This window comes from Cryptotermes secundus, unplaced genomic scaffold (genome assembly GCF_002891405.2).
Source record: "Cryptotermes secundus unplaced genomic scaffold, Csec_1.0 scaffold1089, whole genome shotgun sequence".
NCBI classification, from domain to species: domain Eukaryota; kingdom Metazoa; phylum Arthropoda; class Insecta; order Blattodea; family Kalotermitidae; genus Cryptotermes; species Cryptotermes secundus.
In genome coordinates, this window is record NW_019731997.1 from 51,570 (window position 1) to 77,523 (window position 25,954).

A 25,954-nucleotide genomic window follows, 5' to 3' on the forward strand; every position below is an offset into this window, starting at 1 on the left:
TGACAGTTGAATACTCTGCACAATATCGCTGTCTGTTCACAGATGTGCAGTATGTTCAGCAAGAAACAGCCATTAAACATCAGTCGGACTGTATCATGGTAGGCTTGGCATTGCCTGCCTCACCAACTGAAGTTTCACTGCAAGAAAGAAGTAAATACTAAATAATACAGAGAGTATGATTTTTTTGGGTTTCACAAGTAGTTACCAATATTCTGAAGGAACCCACTGCCTCCATCTTCACAGTAGAAGTGAACATGCTGAGGAACTGGCCCAGTTATATGGACAGGTTACAAGGAAGGTGGCCACTCAGATCCAAAGGACATAAGGGAGTGGAACCAAATCCTAACAGCAGTTAGGAAAACAGCACTTTTAAGGGCACATTTTTTCTATCAAAGATAGGAAATGGAATTGTGGGAAAAGATGACTCTTTCTGAGGCTTCTTATGGTCTTTCATAACAAGCTTGTTTTTACAGCGATGAGTTGTTAGCCCCACTCCAAACACCCAAGTTGGAGGACCACCTCTTGTCACCTATCTGTGGCTGCTTATTCAATATATTCACAGCTACCCTCCATACCTGGAGGGCGTCTCCTCCACCCGCAACCTGAGAATGCCCCATGTCATGGTGACAAGGGAATTTCTTGAGTAGCTGCACAATTGGCAGCTTCTCAAGAAGGGCTCAGCTCCACAAGTGAGTAAGCATAAAGAAAAACACACAAACTTTAATTGATGCTAGTAAGGTCAGTCTAGAAGTAAATACAAAGAAAACTAAATATATGTTGCTGTCTCATCAACAAAATGCTGGGCAAAATCATGACATTAAAGATAGGTAACATATCTTTTGACAATGTGGCACAGTTCAGATATTTGGGAATGACTATTACAAATCAAAACCTGATTCAAGAGGAAATTAAGAGGAGATTGAACTGAGGTAATGCTTGCTATCATTCAATCCAGAACCTTTTGTCTTCTTGTCTGCCATCTAAAAACATAAAAATTAGAATATACAAAACTATAATTTTGCCAGTGGTTCTGTATGGGTGTGAAACTTGGTATCTGACTTTAAGGGATGAAGATAGACTGAGGGAGTTTGAGAACAAGGTGCTGAGGAGAATATTTCAACTGAAGAGAGATGAAGTGACAGGAAGTTGGAGAAAACTGTATAATGAGGAACTTCATAACTTGTACTCTTCTCCAAGTATAAGTAGAATGATCAAGTCAAGAAGGATGAGATGGGCAGAGCATCTAGCATGAATGGGGGAGAGGGGGAATACATATATTATATTGGTGGGAAAGCCACAAGGAAGGAGACTACTGGGAAGATCAGATGTAAGTGGGTGGACAATATTAAAATGGATCTTAGAGAAATGGAATGGGATAGTATCAATTGGATTGATCTGGTTCAGGATAGGGACCAGTGGAGGGCTCTTGTGAACATGGTAATGAACCTTGGGGTTCCATAAAATGCTGTGAAATTCTTGAGTGGCTGCACAATTGGTAGCTTCTCAAGAAGGGCTCAGCTCCGTGACTGTTGACCCTTTCCAGAGGCAGAAATTGTTTACAGTATGACAAGTGAAACGGTGAGAAAAAACAGCCTTTTAGAAAGCCCCCACTTGTTTTCCTCACAGTATGGAAACTGAACACTGAGAACTGGGAAAAGGCAGTCTTTTTAGGATTCCAATGGATGGAAATGTGACATGAGAAACTGATCCTTTCTTTGGAGGCCTGGCTACAAGAGTTCAGATTTTATTCTGAATGCTGAGGCAATTCGTTTTCTTCATTTAGTGTGACATTTCAGCGGCTAACTACTAGGACTGCGTACTGATGTGGAATCAATTTCCTGGCTCTGTTCAGCTGCTTCTTCTTCCTCCTCTGTTCCTGGCAGCACAAGTCTGTCATCTAGGTAGAGCACACTGTCACAGTACACACAAACTGGAGCTTCAACCAAACCTGTGAACAAGTATGATCTCAGTCAACAGAAAGGGATGCTGCCTTCCATTCCCACTACATGTCCCCTCATCCAGAAAGTTAGGACCCTAAGCCTAAGCTGCACTCCTGATTCTAGGTTATGCATATCATCCTCCGTTTTCACAAATAAATTCACCTTTACATCTTTACATGAAGCACAAAATGCTTTCTTTTAGTTATCCCTTAAATCTCATAAGAATCATATCAAACCTGTATCAGAGGCCATAAAAAGAGTGAAAAGAGTTACACAGGAATTTCACAATCTTGATAATACTCAGACAAATGTATAGTCCAGAATTTACCTGAGTTTGTGTGGGCAACAGAATGGCACAAACGACATATCCAGTATGGGATATGTGAACACTGGAGAAGTGACAGGCAGCACCGGGGTAATGAGTGACCAGCTGGACACTGCAATTCGATGGGGTTATCTATCCTGTCACACTGTGGAACAGCAAGTCAAGGAAACACACAGCACACTCCTTTATTATTAACTAAAAACAATTGGTACAGCCTAGTTTATAAACACATTATCCCTGGCACTATGGGACTCATGCCCAGATTTTAATTGGCTTCTCACCACAGAGCCCCAGGTTTGATCCAAAGAATCTTCAAGCAAAACTTGTCATGAAATGGCACTGGATCAGATTTCTCTCTTCTTTTTGGCCTTCCTCTGCTGATCATCAGTCCACCATTGCTCCATACCCATCTATCACCAGTCCTCAAGGTATGCAATAGCTCTGACCAGGCATCACATTATCATATCTTTTAGTTTTGTTCTTCATCTCTAACCCAATACTTGCCTAGTTAGACAGCCAAAACAGTAGTTAACTGTTAGTCTTAAGATGGAGTGCACGGCAAGCTAAACCACAGGCATGCACACTACAGAAACATGCAGCCAGTAAAGGCTACCACAACACTACCACAAGCACAGATCATATGGCAGTATTTCAGAGTAAAATCATGAAGTGGGTCAACATAATGAATAAATGGCATAGTCAAATTTAATGATGAGCTTGAACAGAAATGTAGCAATGAGAATTAGAAAAGAAATCATATACATGCAAGAAATAAAATATGCTGGCTGCAGAAATCAGATATAAAAAAAAGGATATCTTTATCACAGATTGAGCAGTGCTCAGAGCCCAGCTGGTGCTGAAATTTCCTGGCACGATGGACAATGTCCCTCACTGCAGCCTGTGTTGGGCCATCAGCATTCATTTCTGTTAAACACAAAAAAAAACTGTATTTCAGACATCTGCTTCATGCCATAAATCCTACAATAGGATTTCACACCCCTCTAGAATTTTAAGTTTTTATGGACAAAATTTCTTATGTCTTCTTAGAATTGAAATTATTCAAATGCAGCCACGCCATACACATATGACGCCCTTGCTAATGTGGTGGCCAGACCCATTCCTTTGTGGAGACAGATCTATTATTTTTCTAGAAAGTTGTCTTAACACAGACATATACAAGAGAGAAAGAATATTTTTAAGTTGCTATACAGATCATCAGTCCTTAAATGTGGCTGGATGTTTACTAGTACCTCTAGATATGATCTGTTGAGCCTTTCTGGCCTCTGCTTATCTAGGCTAGGGCATAGAGTCCATTTTTGAGATAAGAAAAAAGTAAATCTATGCCCGTAACAGACCGTGGAGGCCCATAGGGTTGTGAAAAGTCAGGGCTCCCACATTTTCTAGACAATCGGCTAACAGACAGAGGTGAGGTCATCAGCCTCACATGCCAGCCAGCTGCCCTTTACCCCAAGGAAAATTCCTGGTACACATTTCTGTTAGAAACTGTGTCAACTCCAGGGTCATAGTGTGGCTGTAAGGATTAAGTAAATTGAAAAATCAAATGACCTCATTGGGAATTGAACCCATGATCCCCTGCTTTGTAGCATAGTGCCTCAACTAACTACGCTACTGCGTGCCCCTTGAGGTGGTAACACCCAAAGTGTGCTCATAAGATTGAATGTCAGCAGACGAGACCTGCAGCTGAGTGCTCTGTGTACATCTACACACACATATTTTTCATTAAAAATTTTTGCACCTGACCACTGACCAGACATAACTGGGTGCAAAATGAAATACAGGAACATGAACATAGAGAAAGAATGGACTCATAAAGATCAAGCATTACCTCCACTCCCTCTCGTCAGTATTCCTTCATGTCATGGGGCTTAAGTAACAATTTTATAATTACTTTTAGGTTTAAGTAATGTTACCCACCGGCATCAATTTTCTGCAACCAGGACAGCAGCAAATATAGGCTCTGTTGTTCCTCAGCTGTGAGAGACTCGTGCTTCATCAGTTCAGACGCCCGTGCATACACATGGCGGTTCAGAATGAGACGCTCCATTTGCTTTAGCTCCTCCTTCTGGCACAGCAATAAACCATTTGGTTAAGAAAGGAATACAGGAGGAGCTTCATAATGGGCAGAGCATGTAGCATGCATAGGAGAGAGAGAGAGAGAGAGAGAGAAAGAATTATAATCATACATACAGTTTAGGTAGAACCCGGATGTAAGTGACCACCTGGAAGGCCTAGGCATAGCTAGAAGGTTACTATTGAAGTGGATTTTAAAGAAACAGCATGTGAGGGTGTGGACTGGATTCATCTGGCACAGGATAGGGGCCAGTAACAGGCTCTTGTGAACATGGTAACAACGTTCAGGTTTCATAGAATGGTTGGAATTTGTTGAGCAGCTCAGCAAATATTGGCTTCTCAATGACTAAACTCCACAAAGTTAGTTTGTTACTTTGTCAGTTAGATAGGCACAGACATCAGAGAAACGCCCATTTGAGCCAACATTACAATGCTTCAACTAATAACAGCATCTAAAAGTGTAACTGTTCTGAATACTGTCCATAGTCTTGAGTTTTTTTTTAAACGAGACAAAAATAATGAAAAACAAAGAAAGAAGCAAGTGTTAAAAATGATTGGGAATGTATTAATCATCACATAGTCCTCATTTCATAAGCTGGATCTGTCCCCATCATCAGAAATAATGGGGACAGTCAAGACCAGCTCTTTCTAATGGACCAAACTGAGTAGCAACTTCTCCTCCCTTATACCTGATAACAGAAAGAGATTCAGTTTCCGAAACACTGTTTGAAGAAACCCAAGATGGTGGAAAACATCCAAAATCATAGTCATAACTACTGTGAAAAACACCATTAGCAGGACTTGACTTGATTTAACTGTTCTGATGGTTGCTGTCTTCTTCCTGCTGCCTATCAAAGACGTAAGAGAACACCAAAGGATACAAAATTTACTCCATACTCTTTATCAGTGTGTACAGCAGCCACAGCTGCCACAGTTACAGCAGAGTTCTTGGATGCAATATGAATCCTCATTCCAAATCTATTTTAATTACATTAGTAAACTTGAATTAGTTAACCAGACAGTTATTCTTTCTTTACAGTTATAGCTGCTACATACTGTGATAATTACAAAGCAGCAACCATATCTTGAAAAAAGTATAGGCAGCCTGCTTATTAATAATAAATCAAAATATTCAAAATAAAATACATAACAGAGAAGTACTGTGTTGGTATCACTGTATGTGGACACCTAAAAAGCTTGTCAGCTTCATCAAAATTCATATCCCTGATTCACATTGACTTTGGCGAGGTAAAGATACAGTTGTTAGTGTGTTTAATTAAGCACCACATCATGATGATGTACAGGAGGGTTAGCAATATAGATCCCTGCATTTTTAATGTCAACAGCAGATGGAGGTAAATGGTCAACTACATGACACTGCCACTTTGCCCCTGGCTAAAGAGACTCCAGTACTCACTGAATATTAGGCTGAATGGGCCTCAGACACAGTCTTGTACACTGTGGTGAAGAGAAAATCCTCTGCCCCTGCTGGGAATTGAACACAGATTCCCTGGTCATCCAGGCCTAGTCATTATACCAATTGAGATATCCTGGTTCTCAAACGTCTTCACTGTGTGGTATTTGATTAAGCACAGGGAAAACTGCACCTTAGATGATTACAGTTCATCAGGTACAAAACAAATCACTAACTTAGACCCATCCATTCAAACACACACCATCTGAAGGGACATTTCATCTCTTGGGTGAACCAATCCCAGGAATGCAGCTTGAAGCTTCAGCATAATGATAAGGACTGGTTTAGCTTTTATCAAATTTGTAACAGACTAAACAAAATGAAGTACCATCTTCTGGGATGTGAAGCCATGCAGTCTGGTAGAAGTGTGCTGACATTTCATAGCAATGTAATGACTCCATCTTCATGGTTGAAGAGTAAGCCAAGTATGTAACCAACAAGTAGCAGGCAGCAAGCAAAACAAGATGGAGACCAAAATGTTCCTTTAAAATGTTGGTGAACTTACACCAGATTGCATGACGTCACATCCCATAAGCTAGTACTCTTCCTAGTCACTGCTCAAATGCAACACAATGTACTTTTGCTGTTTCAAATTATTGGTATTAAATAACAAAAGACAGACAGAATTACTGGGTTTTTGGACTCCTTGCATCGTCCAGTATTCTAGAGAATAGAAAACACATTTCGGAAACTGGGTTTGTTTCTATCCTCAGGTGAAAGGGGGGGGAGAAGATACCCACTCAGTTGGGCCCCTTAGAAAGAGCTAATCTCAGTCACTGGACAAACCTTCGGAATCTAAAACAAACAAAAGACAGCTTTATCAAGTGCATGTAACATAAAATAACTGTTTGGATGAGTGGGTTTACAAAAACATTGACATCTGTGGTTATGTGCACCTGGGCATAAATGATTATTGAGGAACTGCAGAAGGTGTTGGAGGTGTTGCATGGAGTAAATATGCCACAATATTCATTCATTCATTCATTCATTCATTCATTCACATTCCATAAAATCCTTACATGGTTTAAACAACCAACAGATATAGAAATCGTCAAGTAGTATGAACTCATCTTGCTTATAAATCAAGCAGTTGTCAATATGTTTGCAATATAAAACAAGTTTAAAATATAATATAATAATTATATAATATATATATTATATATATAATAACATAATTATATAATAATATAATATAAAATATAAAACCTCTAAGAGGATAACTGATCTATGGGCCAAGATTCATACTCAGACACTCTTGAATTTAAAGCAAGAATTGTATCCAATAAAAGATGTTCACTCACCAGAGCTGTTTGCTTCTCCAGGTCTTCCTCTGGATCATCCTGAACCAAAGCAAACCTGTGGAGCCAGAGATGGATCTTCAACTGGTATGTAGTCAAGTCATCCAACTGGTCACTCAGTTTCCTGACAGGGCTCCCCTGCAATCTATCCATAATCCTGGTTATTCTCTCTTTCATAGTTACAACACAAGTCTGTATTTGACTATGTCTGTCTTGGCTACTATAGTGCAAGTAGTTAGCTTCACTGTTCTCAGGGGGCAACACTACTCACAATGTGTGCTGTTACATAAGATGTGTACTAAGATACATATGATGCTTTGAACACTTTTATGTCTGAGTTTATACACCTCTACACAGTGAAACAATTTATCTTAATATTAACTTTACAGAGTTACAAGAAGGATCCAACATAGAACACTAATTACACAAAATACAGACTTTCACAAACTCAAACCTTTGGAAATATTTCAAGTTTTCATGTAATTTTATGTATATATCAACCTGACAATGATCAGTCAGTCACTGGCCCATTTTGTGGTAACTAAACAGAGCCCATGCAGCAGTACACCATTATCATTTATGGTTTACATAAGCAGAATTCAACATTATCAAAATGTCATAAAACAATAAATTCAGTAAGAGTTACTTGACATATGAAAAGTAGTAATTGTAAACTGGTATGCTGTTTGAGCATGACCACCTGAAACTAACCTGATCAGTTCCAAACAGTCCCAATACCCTCTGAGACTCTGGGATGGATTTGTGAGCAATACGGTGTAGGGGTCTATCAGACCACAGAGCTTGAAGAATGTTAGCTGAGCTGGATCCCGCTGGATCACGTGATTGACCAGTGTACAGAAACTGCAACATTTGATAAGTTCCTTTGTGTTTCAGAAGAACCAGCAATATAACCAGTGCAATCATGATCTCTCTGAATATCAGACAAACTTGTTATGTTATGGCATTACCAGACAGAACTGTTCCACAGTTCTTAGATAAAGTTAAATTTATCTGTTTATTTAATAAATATACCATGGAGACATATGGAGGAGTGAAGATATAGTCCCATAAATACATAACCTCACACCATATGGATGTGAATCTACTGGCAACAAAGCAGTGAGGTACATTACTCTGATGGAAGTTACATGAAACTGCTGTCTCTACAATGGTTCAAGGACAGAACAAGATATATTAAGATTGTGGTCTTCAGGGTGTGATGACATGCAGTCTGACAGTCACCAAGGCGGCCTCCATAGTCTAGGGGTAACGTTCCCACCTCATGACTCAAGGTATGCGGGTTCAAACCCGGCGGAGGTCGTGGAATTTTTAAGGGCGGAAAAATTCAGGGAACAAGTCCTCCAGGAGGGACTTTAAGCCGTGGGTCCCATGTCGTAGATTTACGGCATGTAAAAGATCCTCGTGTCTCTAGGAGACCTCTGAGCAAAATTAGGCAAAGTTTCCCACCCAAGTACTTTCCAATGCCTCTGGTAGATGGGGAAGTATCGGGAACCACTGCCAACTTCACTGGCTGAACGGGGCTGATATCGAGCACCAGTACCGGCAGGGTATGACGACTGGTAGAATATCAAAGGGGGACGTACAATAGACTATTAGTCGCGGTGCATGGGGAAACCCACCCTCTCCAATAATAATAATAACAATAATAACAGTCACCAACATTTTGGAGGAACGCCTTGCACCACTACTACCCTGAACATGGGGGCAGCAAGTTCCTATCATACTGCACAGTGTCACATCCCAGCAGAGAGTAATTTTAATATTCAACTTTGTGAGAACCTTTGATTTCATATAGTAAAAAAGGTAAAGTTGTCCCTATATTTAATTAGTTAGACACTATGCCATGACGATATATGGCAGACTGGAAGAATAGCTCCAACTTTCTTTAGCTCAGTACTAGACAGAGGTGAGTTGTCAGCTTCATGCCCCTGCTGCTTTACCTATGGGGAAAGAGAACCCAGTACCCATTGTATAGGGGACTGGGTGGGCCTCAGAGTCATTCTGGACGCTGTGAAAAAGAGAAAAAACTTGCACTGCTGGGAATCGAACCCAGGAAGTCCAGCCTGTAGCCCACTGCTATACCAACTGAGCTATCTCACATCCAGAGTATGACATACCTTATAAAAGATAAGAAGGTACACTTGTACCTTAATTAAGCACCATGCCATGAAATCATATGGGACATAAGAGGTATAACTCTGCCAGTCTTAAGCTAGGCACTATACAGTGGTGAATGATCACCTTCACAGCCTGGCTACTTTACCTAAAAGCAAACATCTCTTGGTACCAATTCAGTAAGAGGCTAGCCAGGCTCAAAGTGTGCTCTGGATGTTGTGGAGAAAAGAAAGATCTCTTACTCCTGCCAGGAATCAACCCAAATAACTCAACTGTCCATTAGGAACCAAACTGATCTATCCTGACATACCTTGTAACCAGGCAAAAGATTGCCTTATTGGCAGAGGCTGTGATCCCATAGTAGGCTGACTTTGGAATCTTGATGGGGCTGAGAACCTTTGCCTCCAAGCTGAGATTCACGCCCGTCTTGACCACACGAAGTATGTTGAAGCTGCCACTATGTGTCAGAACTAGAAGGCTGTGCTGATCCAGCAAGACAACCCCTATACCAACAAAAGCATTCATCACTACCGCATAAGGCCACTACTATGACAGTCAATAAAATCACAAAAACTATGTCAGTCTTTGTTGCAGACGATCGCACCTTACAGAAATATATGACGTTAGAAACATTAAGAGACTGACTTGCTGATCTCTTACCTTCACATTTACAGCATTAAACCAACGTGAAAAGGTAAAATATATCTTTTACCCCACTAAAGCATAGCAGTTGCTATATGTACCTACCATCTGCTTCAATATTAAAATACCTGAAATGTGCCCCCAGTGTATTTATGTGTTCCATTCTCACATTACACAGCAATTATTTCTCTGAAGGGCAATAATGGGCTGGTCTTTAGACATAATGTCTTTACTGTCAGGCATGACCTCAACTTTTATATATTATTTAAATAAATTTCAGTCTTTAAAGAGTGAAAGCCTTTAATACTTTAGTGCAAGACCTACTTTCATATGTTACATCTTGTTTTCAGAGACAATGTCCTGGAGCAGGTTCATACTAGTATAAAATTATAACATCTGATGTGGAGGAGTATATCCCACACATATCTTGTGAGATATCGAGATTCTCACAGGAGTGAATATCAAGATTGCTGCCTTCTTGGGTGTGGGGTTGTCTAATTTGATACAAAGTTGCCAACATTTTTGAGGAATTTGCTGCTCCAGTCTTCAGGGCAAAGGAATGAGTCAATTCATACAGTATATAAGGATGAGCCAACAGGAACCTGGGTTATGGACAAATGGACAGTATCCCATATTTTTATTTTGTTTTCTTCTTATGATCTTTTTTCCCCTCTGAAAACACAGCCTTCCTTCATGGCCATTAGTTCTCACTGGTTCCCTTGGAGCACTGGTCTCTGCCCTCCTGCCCCTCTATAACTGACACTCTTCCCTGCTAGGCTCACTGTTTACCCTGAAGATGGAGGCAGAACAGTCATTTGAAACGTTAGTACATACCTAATAAACTGCATGGCAACACATCCCACAAAACTACATTCTTAAACTCACAATTATCACAAATACCTGTATCACAAGAAACCAGTAGCACACAAAGGGACTTACCAAACACTCTTGCTGAGTGCTTCAGTGGTTTTCCCCAGCCACCAGGCAAATACTGTGATGGCTCCTTCCACATCCTTTCCAATTTATTATTCATATCATCCAATCAATCAACACAATAGAATTTGAGGCACTGACAGCATCTATAAATAATCTACAGGTAAACAAGATGGAATATGTACATATTGTCACGTGTTGGGTATTATTTGTCGCATGACATGCCCAACATGTGACAACTGGTGTCAGAAGTGGGATCAATTGGATCAGTTCGGATTAATCGGATCGAATTTAAAGATTGGACTTACACACGCAATTAAGAATTATTGTTACTTCCTATGCAATGGTCTGTTCTAGCGTTTCCATGGAAGTAACTCTTCTGGATTCCAAATATGTGACAATATAATGTAACATCCCAGTTGCATTCAGGTATTCAGTCAGTGAAATGAATGAATCAGATAGCTTCAACTTCACTCACACAGTGACCCCAGTGTGCGCTCACTGACTGAACAGGAGGCAGAGCAAGATGCTGTCAAAAGACAAGTTTAGATCTTTGTGCAAAGTGTCCAGTATTTTTGTGTGACTTTAAACAAAATTGAATTTTGTTGACTGATTCTAGTGAACTCTCCACTATATAAAATGTCACATAAATCCATCCGGTGCGAGATAAACTGTTTCATGTGGTCAGACAGACAGACCAACAGACATGACACAGCTAAGGTGCCTTTCATAATTCTTGCAAATGTACCTAATAAACAGACTTACCAGTAACAGAGAGATTGCCCACCATGTAAGGCCAAGTTGCCACAACTGTCCCATCCATATCAAGAGCAACAGCAACAACAAATCCCCCCTTTATGGCTACAACGGTCACTGGAGAATTCTCTATAACGTTGCAAGGCAGTGTGAGCAGCTTGGTGACTTGTATGCGGTCACTGTGCGGCCACACTTCTGTTGAGGACATACACTGCAGTTTGTCCTGCACCTTGGAGAGTGAGAGCATCTTGACAATTCCCCTCACATCCCCCGCACACAGCCAACCTGGGTATTAATACAAAATTTTCAGTAACACCATAAAGCACAGTCCTTCTTGAAAAGCTCTCCTGCTTCTCTGGATCTCAAAGGTCCATTAGTACATGAGATTTTAGGTCCACACAGCAGTGACTGTTATGATAGCATCTTCTGGGATATGCTGCTGTGCAATTTGTCACAAGGTATCAGCATTTCAAAGGAATCTGCTGCTACATTTTCAGAGTAGAGTAATCCAAGCACCAAAATAAAATGGTATAGACACAGGGAGCGAAAGGATGGGACCAAGGCACTGAGGGAGAAAACACGAGTAAGGAGAGCAGTCTAAAGAATACTGGCCACTGAAGGATCTTTTCCAAGGGTAGAACAAATGGAAGAAACAACAGCTCTAAGTCAAGCAATCTGAATTGTAGAGAAGCCAGAATAAGGAACAATACTATGTACAAGGGTCATCCAGAAAGCAGAGACCATTTGCACATAGCACTCGCACAAGCCAATGAATCGCACCATTTTTTCCCATCATCTGTATATTCAGGACTTGGATCCAAGTGATTTTCACTCGTTCACACACTTGAAGCACTTTTTGGCCTGCATACACATGGGTAATGATGAAAAAGTGATGACTGTTCAACAGACTGGTGGTAGATTTCTACAATGCAGGCATACAGAAACTCATCACATGATAAGATAAGTGTCTGGATCTTCATGTGGATTATATAGAAAAATAATTTAAGTTCTCTAGTAATAACAAAAAATAATTCTTTAATTGTATTCATTTATTTTCTTTTATCGCCAAACAGTCTTCACTTTCAGGATGACCAACATAGTACAAACTACTAACAGTGTCATTAAATAAGAATATAAGCTGGATGTACCTGTCTGATCGTCAATGACTCTCCAGTGAAGGGTTGTAATGTTGTACATTTTGGTTTCAAACTGCAGCAAAATCTTGGGCTGCAGTTCACATTTCCTGCTTCTCACAGTGACTGCATTAATTTGCCATACAACAATGACTCCATTGAGCAGACCAACCATCAGATAACTGTATGTCCTGTCACCATCACTCATAATGTTACCCCATGTGATAGCTGGAGACAAAACCAGGCCAACTCATAACAATATAAAGAGAAACAAAAGCAAAAGGCATGCAATGTACATGAAAATTCCAAAAGCAAAGAAATGACTGAAATAATTAGGCCACATGAACACTAAGAAGGGCACTAGATTTAAAATGTAAAGTAAAGAGACCCCTGAGATGACCCAGAAGCTCATAGTTTAGCCAGGTACTGTATTGACAAGAGAGGAAAGAACTGGTAAAAAATAAAAAATGAAGGATTGTGGAAAGAGGAGAATGCAGACTTCTTATCCATCAACCCATATAAAAGGGAAAAGATGCAAGAAGAGAAGAGACAAAGCACTAAACACTGCTTGGATTCAATTCCCAATAACAAAGGACATTATGAACTTCCCCTTCAGCATAAGTGAAAATTTGGCCACTTCTACCTTCCATACCCTTTCCAATCCATTACTCATCAATCATCGTACCATTCAGCACATTAAAATCTCAGCACCAACAGCATCGTTACATAAAAACATAGGGTAAAGCTGTCCTTATACCTAATCAAACGCCATGCCATGAAGACATATGGGGAGTGAAGGCGGTTGGGTGGGGCACAGAACCAGTCTGGATAACCATGGGGGAAGAACCCCTGGTACACATGTATGGAAGGCTAGGTTCTGGGCCCACAGCCAGTCTGAGAACCAAGGTAAAGAGAAAACTCCCTTGCTCCTGCTAAGAATCAAACATTGGTCTTCCAGCCCATAGCCAGGCCTTGTATTGATAAAATGTGCATAAACGAAGGACCTACAGATATGCAGAAGCCCTTTCTTTTATAATATATTCAAACCCTGCCATGAATATGTGAGGGTTTTCCAAAGAAACCTGTTTGATCAGTTGTATTCACTATTAATGCCATGAATTGGTTTCATTTGAAAAATAATTATATAACTGTTACATAGTTACATGTACTCAGTGTCTTGAAAATGAGACAATATAACATGCAATTCACCTGTAGCTTTTAATTTCTCTGCCCGTGACTGCAGAATGGATATATCTCCATTAATATCACCATCATCCCCCCAATTCTCAGAGCAATGCTTGCTCCAGAGAGATGAGATGTCCACCATGGTCGACCACTGCTTTGACTGAGGCATATGCACCAGCACACAGCCATAGTTTGTTAAGGAAGCCAGCAGGCACCTGCAAACAGATCACAGAAATTTCTGGGGGACAACTACCCACAAATCTGCATGCAAAAGAAATACAGGCTAAGTAGAAAGACAGGTGTTGTTTGGTTATGAATCAGCAGAGATGAAGCCATTATACCTCCCATACTGCAGCATGCCAGCAGGGGACCAGGCTACCTGAGTGATGTATGGTGCAACTGACTTTGTTGTGGTGAGGTTCGGAGCAAGGCATGTGTCGAGAATAAGCCTGTATGCATCCTGCTGGTCCAGTTTCCAGATCAAACTGTTATAATCAATGCCTGAAACACACACGAAAACACACCTAAGATTTCAATCTAACTGATTCTGTTCTCCAGCTGCCAACCTCATGTAAATTAGAACAATTATCAACTTATAATTTTTGGAGATAGAAGTAGTTAAAGCAAACTAACTCCATGGTGAGTCTTTCTCAGAAAACTGATAATTGCTTAACTCACAAACAGATTTCCTTCTTTTAAATAAAGAAACCAAATGTTATCACACGAGCCAATAATTGACCCTGAACCCAGATCTCTGAAGATACATTTAAAATATGGAAAATATTATATGGATATAGGGTGAAAGGGGACCAGAAAGAGCCCTGACAGTACCAACAGGATTAAGGAGAACAATGTATAAAAATAGTGGCCCTTAATTTTATTCCCAGAACTTGAAACATAACCGTGCCCTCACAAGTGGAACCACACCTGTTTCTGATGTTGGAAAATAATCACATGGCTTAACCCAGCTGCGACGTAATTCCAATACTTGCTGAGCACCATCAGGATCTGGCACCAACTCCTGTAACAAAACATATGCCTTTCAGGGGGGGGTTTCCTGGGTGTACTGGGCACAACTTCATGCCTCACACACCTCAGCACTTGATGAAGCTAAGCAGTTAGCTTCATGTTCCCTCCCATTCAGTACCAGACTGTGTATAATTCATCTGTGTCACTGAACAGTAAGTCTTCAATGCACCTAGCTGGATTTGAACTGCAGTCATCCAATATACAACCAGCCACTTTTTTTTCTAGGCTCATGGTGGAGGCTTTGAGCAGCTGATAGTTGTTCACATGGTCATGAAACCCCATGAATGAGATTTCAAGGAAAATTTAGCCCATTATACCACTGGTTCTCATTAGTTCTCGCCTTCCTCTCCTACGTCACTGACTATTTACCTCTATTCAGCTTGCTCTTCTACCCCGAAAGCTGAGACGGCACATTTCTCCCAAATGTTGGTATGTAGTTCCCAAATTACATGGCATCACAATAGCCAGAAGCCTGTAATCTTGAGACATTCACTGTTCTTATCAACCCCACAGATCTATCCTCATGTTCACAACAGACCTACTGGCCTAATCTAGCATCTGCCTGGAGGGTGGAACAAAAACCATGAAAATCCTTACTCAAGTCAGTCATTGTTCCAGCCATGATTCGAACCAGCAACTCCTGAACACAATCCAAAGGTATTTTTTTCTTTACATTCGTTATTTAATGATGCTTTCAGTATCAAGACTACTTAGCGTCAAATGATGGGATGACTGATGAATGAAGAACTGAAGAAAATTTGGCAGAAAGCAGTCACAGACTAATCACAGTATTATCCCAGAATTTGCCTGAAGGGACTGAAGACAGACAACCTGACTTAGGATAGTCAGTGTCCCAGGCAAGATTCAAACCAACCATCTACCAGATAGAAGTCTAGAGGGTTTTTGTTTTTGCTAGTGGGGTAGGACTATGTCCCTCGTACTACGGCCACTTCTGGCCTATTGTACCAGCCCCAGATGATAGGTGAGGGTGACTGTGGAGCAATTGGTGGAATGACGATTGGCAGGGGAAACCGAAGTACTCGGAGAAAACCTGCCCCAGTGCCACTTAGTCCACCACAAATCCCACTTGACCAGACCCAGGATCAAACCTGGGCCACTGCGGTGGAAAGCCAACGACTAACCATTTGAGCTATGGTGTGGCCCTTTCTAGAGGGTTACTGCTATACCGACCTGTTCAGTGTGAAAAGCATTACTGCTTGAGACAACTTGCTCAGTAGTAGAGGTGACAGCAGCTGGAGCCTGACTCACACCTTGAACATGGTGACAGTTTGTCTCTAGAATTTATTTCAGTTTATGTGATTCATGATTTATCTTGGCTCTCACTATCCATGTATCACAGCATATCCCACCTACTACAGGAACAGGCGTCTGCTATCAGCAATTATTGGCATGGGCTCGTGTCATCATTACAAAGTTATTTTATTCAATTTTCAACATACTTCCAGTATTGCCTGTAGCGAATTCAAGCATACATACATGGTCTTTTCGTTCCAGATAGTTACCTATGTAAGGTATGATATACCCCCATTCTGCATAGTTATGACTTACAAATATATCATATTATGACAAGGAATTCCAATTTTATTTTTGTGACGTAATTTTCAATCAAGAATCATTGTCTGTTATTTATTTTCCAGTATATAACTTCAAAGATACATGCCATCACTGTGTTTCTAACTGTTGACTTACAAACAATATTTCATACCTATTTTTACAGATGTATAAGATTTTTGTACCAAACTCCACATTTCTTCAATAGTTTATAAGTTACTCCCACAAAACAAAAGGCTAAAAAAAAGTTTGCCTGACCACTATGTTATTTTATGTTCTACAGAAAATTACCTCAACAAAAATATTTTTTTTATCCGTCACCATTCATAACTTCAGAACCCACTCCCTCCTATTAAGCGGCATTGGTGTTGCTTCTATCCGAAACTTCATGCGCCCACCTTGCTGTTATTATTAATTATAAGAAATTACAAAGGCTAAGGTTCTGAACAAATTTCATAAAAAGTAGTTAACAGATTCAAACACTGCAAGCGAACACACAAGCAAACGTGCAGACACCATGGTGACCTCATGTGCTTCCTTCCTTCCCTTGTGAAGGCCGCGCCATAGCTCAAGCGGTTAGTCACTGGCTTCCCACCGCGGCAGGCCGGGTTCAAACCAGGGTCTGGTCAAGTGGGATTTGTGGTGGACAAAGTGGCACTGGGGTAGGTTTTCTCAGAGTACTTTGGCTTCCCTTGCCAATCTTCATTCCACCAAATTCTACATCATAATCACCTGGGGCAGTTACAATAGGCCAATCAGTGGCCACCGTACCAAGTGGACCCAGCTGGACTCAACCCCCCCCCATGCTTTCTTCTTTTCAGAAAGAAAAGTAAGCAAGAGGAGCCTTATTCTGGGTTCAAAATGAATGTTACAGATCTCCTAACATCCTGACACAGGTTCAAGTATACATTTAATTCAATGAATGGCTGAAAGTAATTCTCTCTTCCCTTCTGACGTAGACATAAGTGTGGCCATTTTCCTTTTCCAATTCCCATTCTTTCAAAAAATTGGGGGGAGGGGACACAGCTGGTTCCACCCACTGTTGAGATCCACAGATATTTACATGTAAAATGACTTCTTCCTTCAAATAATTTAATTTTATTTACACACATATATTTATACATTTTCTTACATTAGATTACAATTTATAAAGTATTTACAAATTACAATTTTGTAGTGTAGATAATACACAAAAGAGCAGATGATACAACTATACATTAAAGCCAATTAAAATGAAGTTGTCCCTATGCTTATTTAAGCACTATGACACGAAGACGGATGCAGAAGTACGGGTAAAACGCCAAACATTTTTAGCCTTGGCACTAGATGCAGGTGAATGGTCAGGCCCCAACTACTTCATCCCCACGGAAAGAGCTCCTGGTACAAACTACATATGAGGCTGGTTCTGGCAGTTCGGATGCTGTGAAGAAAAATCAATTTGCCCCTGTTGGGAAACAAACCATGATTCCTTAGGCATCCGGCCATTAGCCTGGTCATTATATTGCATGAGCCATCCCACCTCTTTCAATCAATTTCAATGCATATATTCATACTGACTAACAAAACTTAGATTAAATGGATACCTGCATTTACTGTGAGGGGGCATGCGGTAGCATAGTGGTTGAGGTGCTACATGGGTTCAAATCCCGATGAGGTCACTGGATTTTTTTCAGTTGACCTAATCCTTCCAGCCGCACTAGGCCCTGGGGTTTACTCATCCTCTAACAGAAATGAGTACCAGGAATTAAATAATAATTTTCCTGGGGAGTAAAGCATGGCCAGCGTGTAAGGCTGACAACCTTAGCGCCATCTTTGAACCAATGTCTAGATAATGTGGGACCCTCAACATCTCACAACCGTATGTGCCTTCACGGCCTGGTACAGGGATAGCTTTACTTCTTACTTTACTTTTACCTGCATTTACTGTTTAAAATAAACAAAGACTGTTTGTAAGGAAACAAGTTAAATTGGAGACAATATGTATCAATAATTACTGTTTCCTGTTCATATAGTTTTTATCTGTACTTATACACAGCTAATTCCAATTCTAAAACTGGCCAATAACATACAGTATCCACTGTGCTTCAGAGGGTTAAAAAAGTATACATGTTTGTAAGGTGGAACTAAAGATGGAGATAAATAATCTTCTGTTTGACAGGAAAAATAACTTCTGCATATGATTACTGGGAGTGATTAACCTGTCAATACTCTCACTAGATAAGTAAGGGGTACATCCAGCACATTTTGCAGCCAGTACACATAACATACACACAGGCAAACAAGTGATGACTACCAGCAAACCCATCAAAAGTCTAAGTCATACATCTACTGGTGCAGTGTACATTTCAATCTTGAGGCTAATACTGAGCATTAAGGTACCAGTAAACAGTTGAAATACTTGAAATCTGATGTTAGATTAGCAATTTGAGGTTTTCCTAGTGGAAAATACTAAGATGACTGTCTTCTGGGATTTGACGCCATATAGCTCAGTGGGCCACTATCAATGTTTTCGCAAAACCTGCTTTCCCCAGATACAGATGAGGCAGCACATTCAACTGAATGTCACCTCCAACTTCAAGGTCAAAGAATAAGACAGGCAAGAAAAAAGCATGAAGCAGCTTGCAAGCAGACCTTTTTTTTTATTGCTAGTGGGGTGGGACTAAGTCCCTTGTACTGTGGCCACTTCTGGCCTATTGTACCAGCCCCAGATGACAGGTGAGAGTGATTGTGGAGCAATTGGTGGAATGAAGATTGGCAGGGGAAACTGAAGTACTTGGAGAAAACCTGCCCCAGCACCACTTTGACCACCACAGATCCCACTTGACCAGACCCGGGAATGAACCCGGGCTGTCGCGTTGGGAAGCCAGCAATTAAGCGCTTGCGCTATGGCGCAGTCCCAAGCAGACCTTTGCTTCAGGCTGGTTTCTTTCCTGACTTATTCTCTGACAACAAGGATGAAGGCTATGTGCTCCTCTGCAACTTCAGTTGACTTTCAACAGATTACATAGCATTATATCCCAGAAGACGGACTCTTGTCTGTTTCAGTGTGGAATGTTAAGGTGTTTTCTCAAATATGGCGTTTTGGAAAATGATTAGATAATCGAATTAATCATTTAATTCTTTATTTACTGATTAATTTGTTTTTACGATATGTAATATTCCTTTATTATAACTTCTAAGAATCAGAACGTGAGAGGCTGAAATGTGCTGTGGTGCATCTGATCATTCATTATGAGACTACAATGGGGCAAGTTAGTTGCAGCTGACAGCAAGGAATAGCCATGAGTCGACACTCATGGCTAGAAGGCCGTGAATTGCAGCCATGAGTTGAGAGTTAGTTGCGAGATGGTAGAAAGCCAGCAATGACTTGAGCAGAAGAAGACACTGTTGGGATCCATTACCAGCCAATAGCTGGTGAAGAGACAGAAGACTTAGAATGTATTCCTCTGAAATGTCACTTGAATTTCAATGGACTACAAGACGTTATATCTCAGAAGAGATCATTCTTCATAACCACTTCTGTGAGAACCTGAAATCCTACATATTATTAATGACATTTCAACGGTATAGAAAACGGATGGTGTCATGTCAGGCTGTAAGATTCACACATGAAACTTAAAACTTAAGAACAAAATCAAGGTTTAAAAATGTGTCCTAATTAGTAAAATTAATATCCACATGATATGAGACTTTCCATGCAGAAAATTTCCCAGAAAATGACATATCAGCTACCTGATGGGACATACGGGACACAACCACAGAAATTGCACATCACATAGCATCAAAATGGAACCGGTGGGCTTCCTGCAATTTCTCAATGCGATCCTCTCGCTTTTCCTTCCAGTAAAGAGCACCGATGATTGCAATAATGAGGCCACATGTTCCAGTAAGGGCTACAGCACTCATCAAAATCATCTTGCTGGGTGTGATAAACAGCTGAGCACGCCACTTGCTTGTCTGGTCTAGAGGAGACGGGATTACTACCATCTGAGAGTTTGGTATTATCTGTGTCCATGGTTTTGACCTCCCGGCTATGCCCACAGTTAGTGTATCAACAAATTTAGGTGTACGTCCAAGGCCAAATATTGTGTAGGGCAGGCCAAGAGAGAAGTGGGCAGACTGTGGTAATTGAGTTGTAAGTGCCAAGCGTGGGTATCCTTCCTGTGTTGTCGTCCTGCAAGAAATACCTGGACCCGGTAAGTTCCCCCCTCGATCTGTACCTGTAAGAACCATGACTTTCAGAAAATTGGCATCATAATCCAAAGTGTTTCTGAATGCCTGAACTGTGTCTGGACCATATAAGATCACATCCAAAACCCCATCCTGATATAAGTCGTAAAATGCAGCCATTGTTGTGTCATTATTCATCGATGCAAGAGAATCCCCATGAATGGTGTATGTTCTACTCAAACTTCCAGACAAACTCTCAACATTCTCCAACAGGAACACTTTGGAATGTGAATTCTTCATCAATGTAGCCAGAATGTCAGGATAGCCATCCATGTTGAAATCTCCCCCTCGGAGAGTAACTGTGTCTGTGTAGGGATGGCCACTGCACCTGTAGAAACCCCACACCTGACCTGTGCCATCCCTCAAGTCTGGGTTAAGATTGTGCCACTTCCCATTCACATAAGCGAACAATGTGCTGTTTCGGCATGGGAGACAGTCCTTGAAGCCATCAAAACAGACTGGAAGAAGATGGTACATCTCTCCAGTCAGCTCTAAGTCCAGAAAAAGAGACTGCCCAATCTGTTCTGTGGTGAGTCCAACAGGCAGTTCTATGGTTCCGTTAAGAGCCAATTCCCCATTCTTGTTAGCTAACCACAGTTCAAAACCAACTTTTGTTGACAGCAAGAGATCTGAAGTAAAATCTCTGTTCAGGTCCAAAAATGCATGTGAATGTGGTACTCTCAGGGGATCCTTTGAACGCTCAGCCGGCATCATGGGGACTAGCTGGGGTGGTATGCTTCTATTTGCATTGAACACCACAAATGTTCTGTTTCCTTCAACATTTTCACCAAATAAGTCCACTACCATGTCATGATTGTAATCAAGTACTAATGGTTGATTTTTCATTTTATACATGGCTGTCACATTACTGCAGTTGATGTGGTTCACCCCTCCCCACGAGATGAAAATGTGTGTGGGGCTGTGTGGGTCTGTTTTGTTCAAGGCTGTCACCAGAAGATCCAGATGTGCATCACCATCAAAGTTCCCAGGAACAACACTCGTTATGTGCATGTCAGAATACATGCAACTTAGGCCATGACCAGCCTGAAACAATGGTTCCTGCTCTCTTGCCAACATAATTTCCATGGTATTTTTCTTTTTTCCACGAATAACAAACAAATCTGTCAGTTCATCAGAATTGAAGTCTCCAAAGGCAGCTGGCCTCACACCTGTGACCAAGCCAAACACACTGCTTGTAATGTTGCCTCCAGCCACCAGAGGAACAGTTTGCAGCAGAAAAATAAGCCACATGCAACAAACTGCTTTCTCAAATGTTCCTTTGAAGAAAGTCAACCTAGTCTTACAATACTCTTGCATTCCTTTCCATCTCTTATCAGCACCAGCCTGTCAATAGAAAGGAAAATCCAATTACTTCCAGTCTTGGTGATATTTCAGGCTAAAAATGTTCCTCCATGCAGTCTAACACCTCAGAACCAGAAGCAGGTGTTTGCTTTGTTCCAAATTCTACCTGCCTTCACTTTATAAAGAAATTGCCTACCAGAAAGGACACAAACCTCATCAAGACACGATTGCTGATGGGATCAGAACCCCTGCCATCCAGCTCACAACCATGACAAGAAACTTTTGAGGCTAATGGGTCACATTCCAAACTATCTTGCAGTTCCAGATGAATGAGATATATGGAACTGAATTGTTGTTACATTAAAAATTGATAAGTGGACAACTTAAGTGAGTCACCTATATCTATATAATCACCTAGGATCAGGGTTTGTCAATAGGACCAATAATAAAACTTACTTATCTCTAATTTCAGAAGTTATTATGTTTGCAGATGACACAAGTATTCTTTGCACAGCTAAAGACTACTATAATTTAAAAATAAAATTGGACGTTGTTTTTAATCACATGTTTACGTGGTTTCAAAATAATCAATTAGTGTTAAATCTGGATAAAACAAAAATGATAATATTCACCCCAACAGCAGCCATGTGCTGCCCTCTACATACACATTGTTTTTTAACAGAAAGCTGAAAGAAGTAGAAATAATAAAATTTCTCAATTTTCAGCTGGACAATCATCTGACTTGTAAGGAACATATCGCTTTTTGCTTCACAGGTTGAGCACAGTTTGTTTTCTAATGCGAAAATTATCCTATATATTAAATATAAACAGTCTTAAAGCTGTATATTATGCATATTATCGTTCATTGGTGAAATATGGAATAATATACTGGGGAAATACATCAGACAGTCATAAAGTCTCTGTTAGGCAAAAGAAAATAACAATAAGAATAAAGATGGGAGTGGGCCCAACTCATACTTGTAGAGATTTATTTAAAAAGCTTGACATACTGCCAATTCCATGTGTATATTTGCTTTCATTGTTGACATTTGTTGTTAATAATCTGGGTAAGTTTCAAACCAATAACTCTGTTTATGTCATTGGTACCAGGAGGAATGACCACCTTTATATACCTTCAACACATTTATCATCCTATCAAAGAGGGGGTGTATTTTTCAGGCGTCAAGCTATTTAACACTCTGCCGTCAAATATCACAGTTTTGAAAAATGATAAAAAGCAATTTAGGTTTGTTTTATGAAATTATTTGCAAAGTCATGTATTTTACTCTACTGATGAATTTGTCGATCATGAATGGGACTCAGAAGTTAATAAAGGGTCTGTGTGTGTGAATTATATATTGTTGAGACTTGCTTGTTGCAAGTGTAGTGTGTATGAAGTCTGTTTTTGTTATGAATTTTAATATTTTATAATTGTAACTGTTTTAATGATACGGCTTGCCAGTGTGTGTGGAATGGCAGGTGTGAATTTGACTGTGGTTTTTCCATGACCCATGTGTGTTGCCCTGACAACTTCAGCTATCTGTGAGAGGCCTGATTATATTTTTTATTGGACAAAGGACGAATGATGTGTAGTCATCATGAATTTGTAATATGTGACATGTTTTATATCCAGCCCTACGGGGAGATGATTGGATCCATGAAGTGAAAATAAATGTAAATGTAAACAGACCAAATTAAATAGGTGCCTCTTCAAGTTTTCTCCCGAGGACAAAAACAGATTCGTTTCTGAAATATTGTGTTGTTTGCTACACCAGATGAAGGACAAGTCCAAAAACCCAGTTATGTTAAAACTGAAGTGACTCCTTACCATAACATGTAACCCCTTCTCAGTGATAACTGATATTTTATCATCATCAGACCACAAAGCTGCAAATGACGCAGCTACAGCAGGCGATAGTGCCAAAGTGTGGATCTCTTCCAACTCCATTACACGACTCTCATCTGGGGAAAATCCATTATTTATTGATAAAAATGCTACATAACAAACTGATAGAATAAGCATGTCATTTTGGCAGTATGCAGATGATAAAAAATTCTGTTACACATATTGTGGTAAAAGATAACACAATATTACTAAAACGAAAGCAACAACGAAAATCATTTTAATATCGTACATGCAGACAACAGTATCAATGCTAACTTGCAGTTACGGCACTTGAAAAATCGTTAAATGAAGGATTACTTATGTGCCACTAAAATTAGGTGTCCTTTTTTGTTACGTAACTTAGGAAAGTTTGCGGCGGCCTGTACCCGTAAATAAGGCGTGAATTCTGAAGAAGGTAAGATGAATCTTGATGATTATAATGGCTTATGTTACGTCTAACAGCTCCAAAAAAATTCAGCGAAAACAGGAAGACATGATACATGCAGTGATAGAAGTTTATTTCCAGATCACCCTCTCCCAAGATCAACGAATTTACATCGCTGCTCCGGAGATGTCATTACCTCTATTAATGATTACTAGCTGAATCCATATTCGTTAACACTTCCCATTCATTTGAAATCATACATAAAGGAACACCAAAATGAAACAGATATCTGACATTCGAAAAAGAACTCTTTCAAGCCCTGTAATTACCTGACTGCACTTATATGAAGTAATTGCAATGATAATGAGTCAGCTAAGATGCAACGTATACATCTTATGCATAAAAAACGCCAAAGTACTGCCACCGAAATAACCGACCTAAGCCTTACGCCTCTATTAAACATCAAACAAACCTGTCCGGTTCATGCGCAGTGCTGACGTGCTGACGGTGCTGACCGTGTTGACCACAATAACGCCAAAGAATTTACCCAAGACACTTTCTTCTCACTCCAAGACCTCTGATCACAGATTCTCCCAAGGCAACTAAAATCAGCTCAAAAATGAGACGAAAGGACAAGATTTTGTAAGAAAATTCAGGGGATTCGATGTGTTCCTCCCCCAGCAAATTTATATTATAGCAAAAATATGCAATGAATGAGATATGACTAGCAACAGCAATTGTTCCAGAGCGTTGTTATTTTGATAAAGTTGTGGCGATTTTTTCTTACGTAACCTTCCAATGTGTTAGGCTGGACCGGCTGGACGGACAACAAGGAAAATGGCAACCGCAACACAACCGCTATTTCCGAGAAATGCCATCAGCCAGCGTTGAACACATGTAAGTGTATGGAACAGCGCAAATTGAGGAAACGGCAACGCAACTGGCGGAAAGACTGAGAAACTCAATTTCCAGGCAACGGAGCATGCCAGTCTTCACACGATTGAGTTACCGCATAGATTCCTAGAAATCAACTGTACTGTAACGCGCTGCAGTGTTACAATTGTTTGTTGTGATGGCAGGAAAAGTGGAAGAAGTTAATTTGTTATTGTGCAGTTAATTGAGCAAGAGCCTGGCATATAAGATAAATGCCAGGCAGGTAAAAGTAGATTTGGCCTGGGGAAAAAATTTTTCCAAGAGATGAAGGAATCTGGTATGTGTATATATGTAATATACATATTTGTATATTACATATATACTGTAACCAGAACTAATAATAGGCTTAAAATACAGAACATGTATGCTAAAACAATGCAAAGAACTACTACAGTATGACCTGTGCTTTGTGATAAAAGTCGGCAGTTTGGTTAGTCCTCATCCTTTACAATCATCAGCAGAATTCAGTTAATATAACTCCACTGAGACGGACTTGTACCTGCTGGTGCTAAGGAGTAATCAGCCAGCTGGTTTCGCAGGCGCTGTGCCCTCAACAGTCTCTGCCTTCCATCATCATCATTTTGATTATAATAAACAATGTAAACAAAAAACGGCTAGCAGTGGTATTGTATTTGTTTAGAGGTCTGCAGAATTTATATATCAATAAAAAGATAAACTTTCCTTTCCACAGAGTAATCAGTAGTT

General features: G+C 40.3%; 1 protein-coding gene across 4 annotated transcripts; it reads right to left on the reverse strand.

The window, feature by feature from the left end:
* Positions 1-1,704: 1,704 nt before the first annotated feature.
* LOC111867501 (T-cell immunomodulatory protein) lies at positions 1,705-25,954 on the reverse strand. 4 transcript variants are annotated; one of them, XM_023857440.2, is made up of 14 exons: positions 24,789-25,954; positions 23,875-24,008; positions 14,841-14,934; positions 14,255-14,414; positions 13,938-14,128; positions 12,744-12,956; positions 11,605-11,880; positions 9,575-9,767; positions 7,840-7,989; positions 7,132-7,273; positions 4,201-4,348; positions 3,082-3,189; positions 2,269-2,412; positions 1,705-1,948 (listed from the first exon to the last, which is right to left on the reverse strand). In XM_023857440.2, exons 1-14 carry the CDS (start codon positions 24,799-24,801, stop codon positions 1,800-1,802), a joined length of 2,115 nt encoding a protein of 704 aa, XP_023713208.1. In that variant the 5' UTR covers positions 24,802-25,954; the 3' UTR covers positions 1,705-1,799. The 4 variants fall into 4 exon arrangements, with proteins under 4 accessions (XP_023713208.1, XP_023713210.1, XP_023713211.1 ...); XM_023857442.2 differs by lacking the exon at positions 24,789-25,954 and adding an exon at positions 24,646-24,782; XM_023857443.2 differs by lacking the exon at positions 24,789-25,954 and adding an exon at positions 24,513-24,639.

Excerpts from the sequence above, each read along its gene's own strand:
- LOC111867501 (XM_023857440.2), bottom strand. Across the intron at positions 14,415-14,840 it reads TTTTCCAACATCAGAAACAG|GCATTGATTATAACAGTTTG; the intron begins GTGTGGTTCCAC and ends TGTGTGTTTCAG. Across the intron at positions 4,349-7,131 it reads TGGAGAAGCAAACAGCTCTG|AAGGAGGAGCTAAAGCAAAT; the intron begins GTGAGTGAACAT and ends TTGCTGTGCCAG.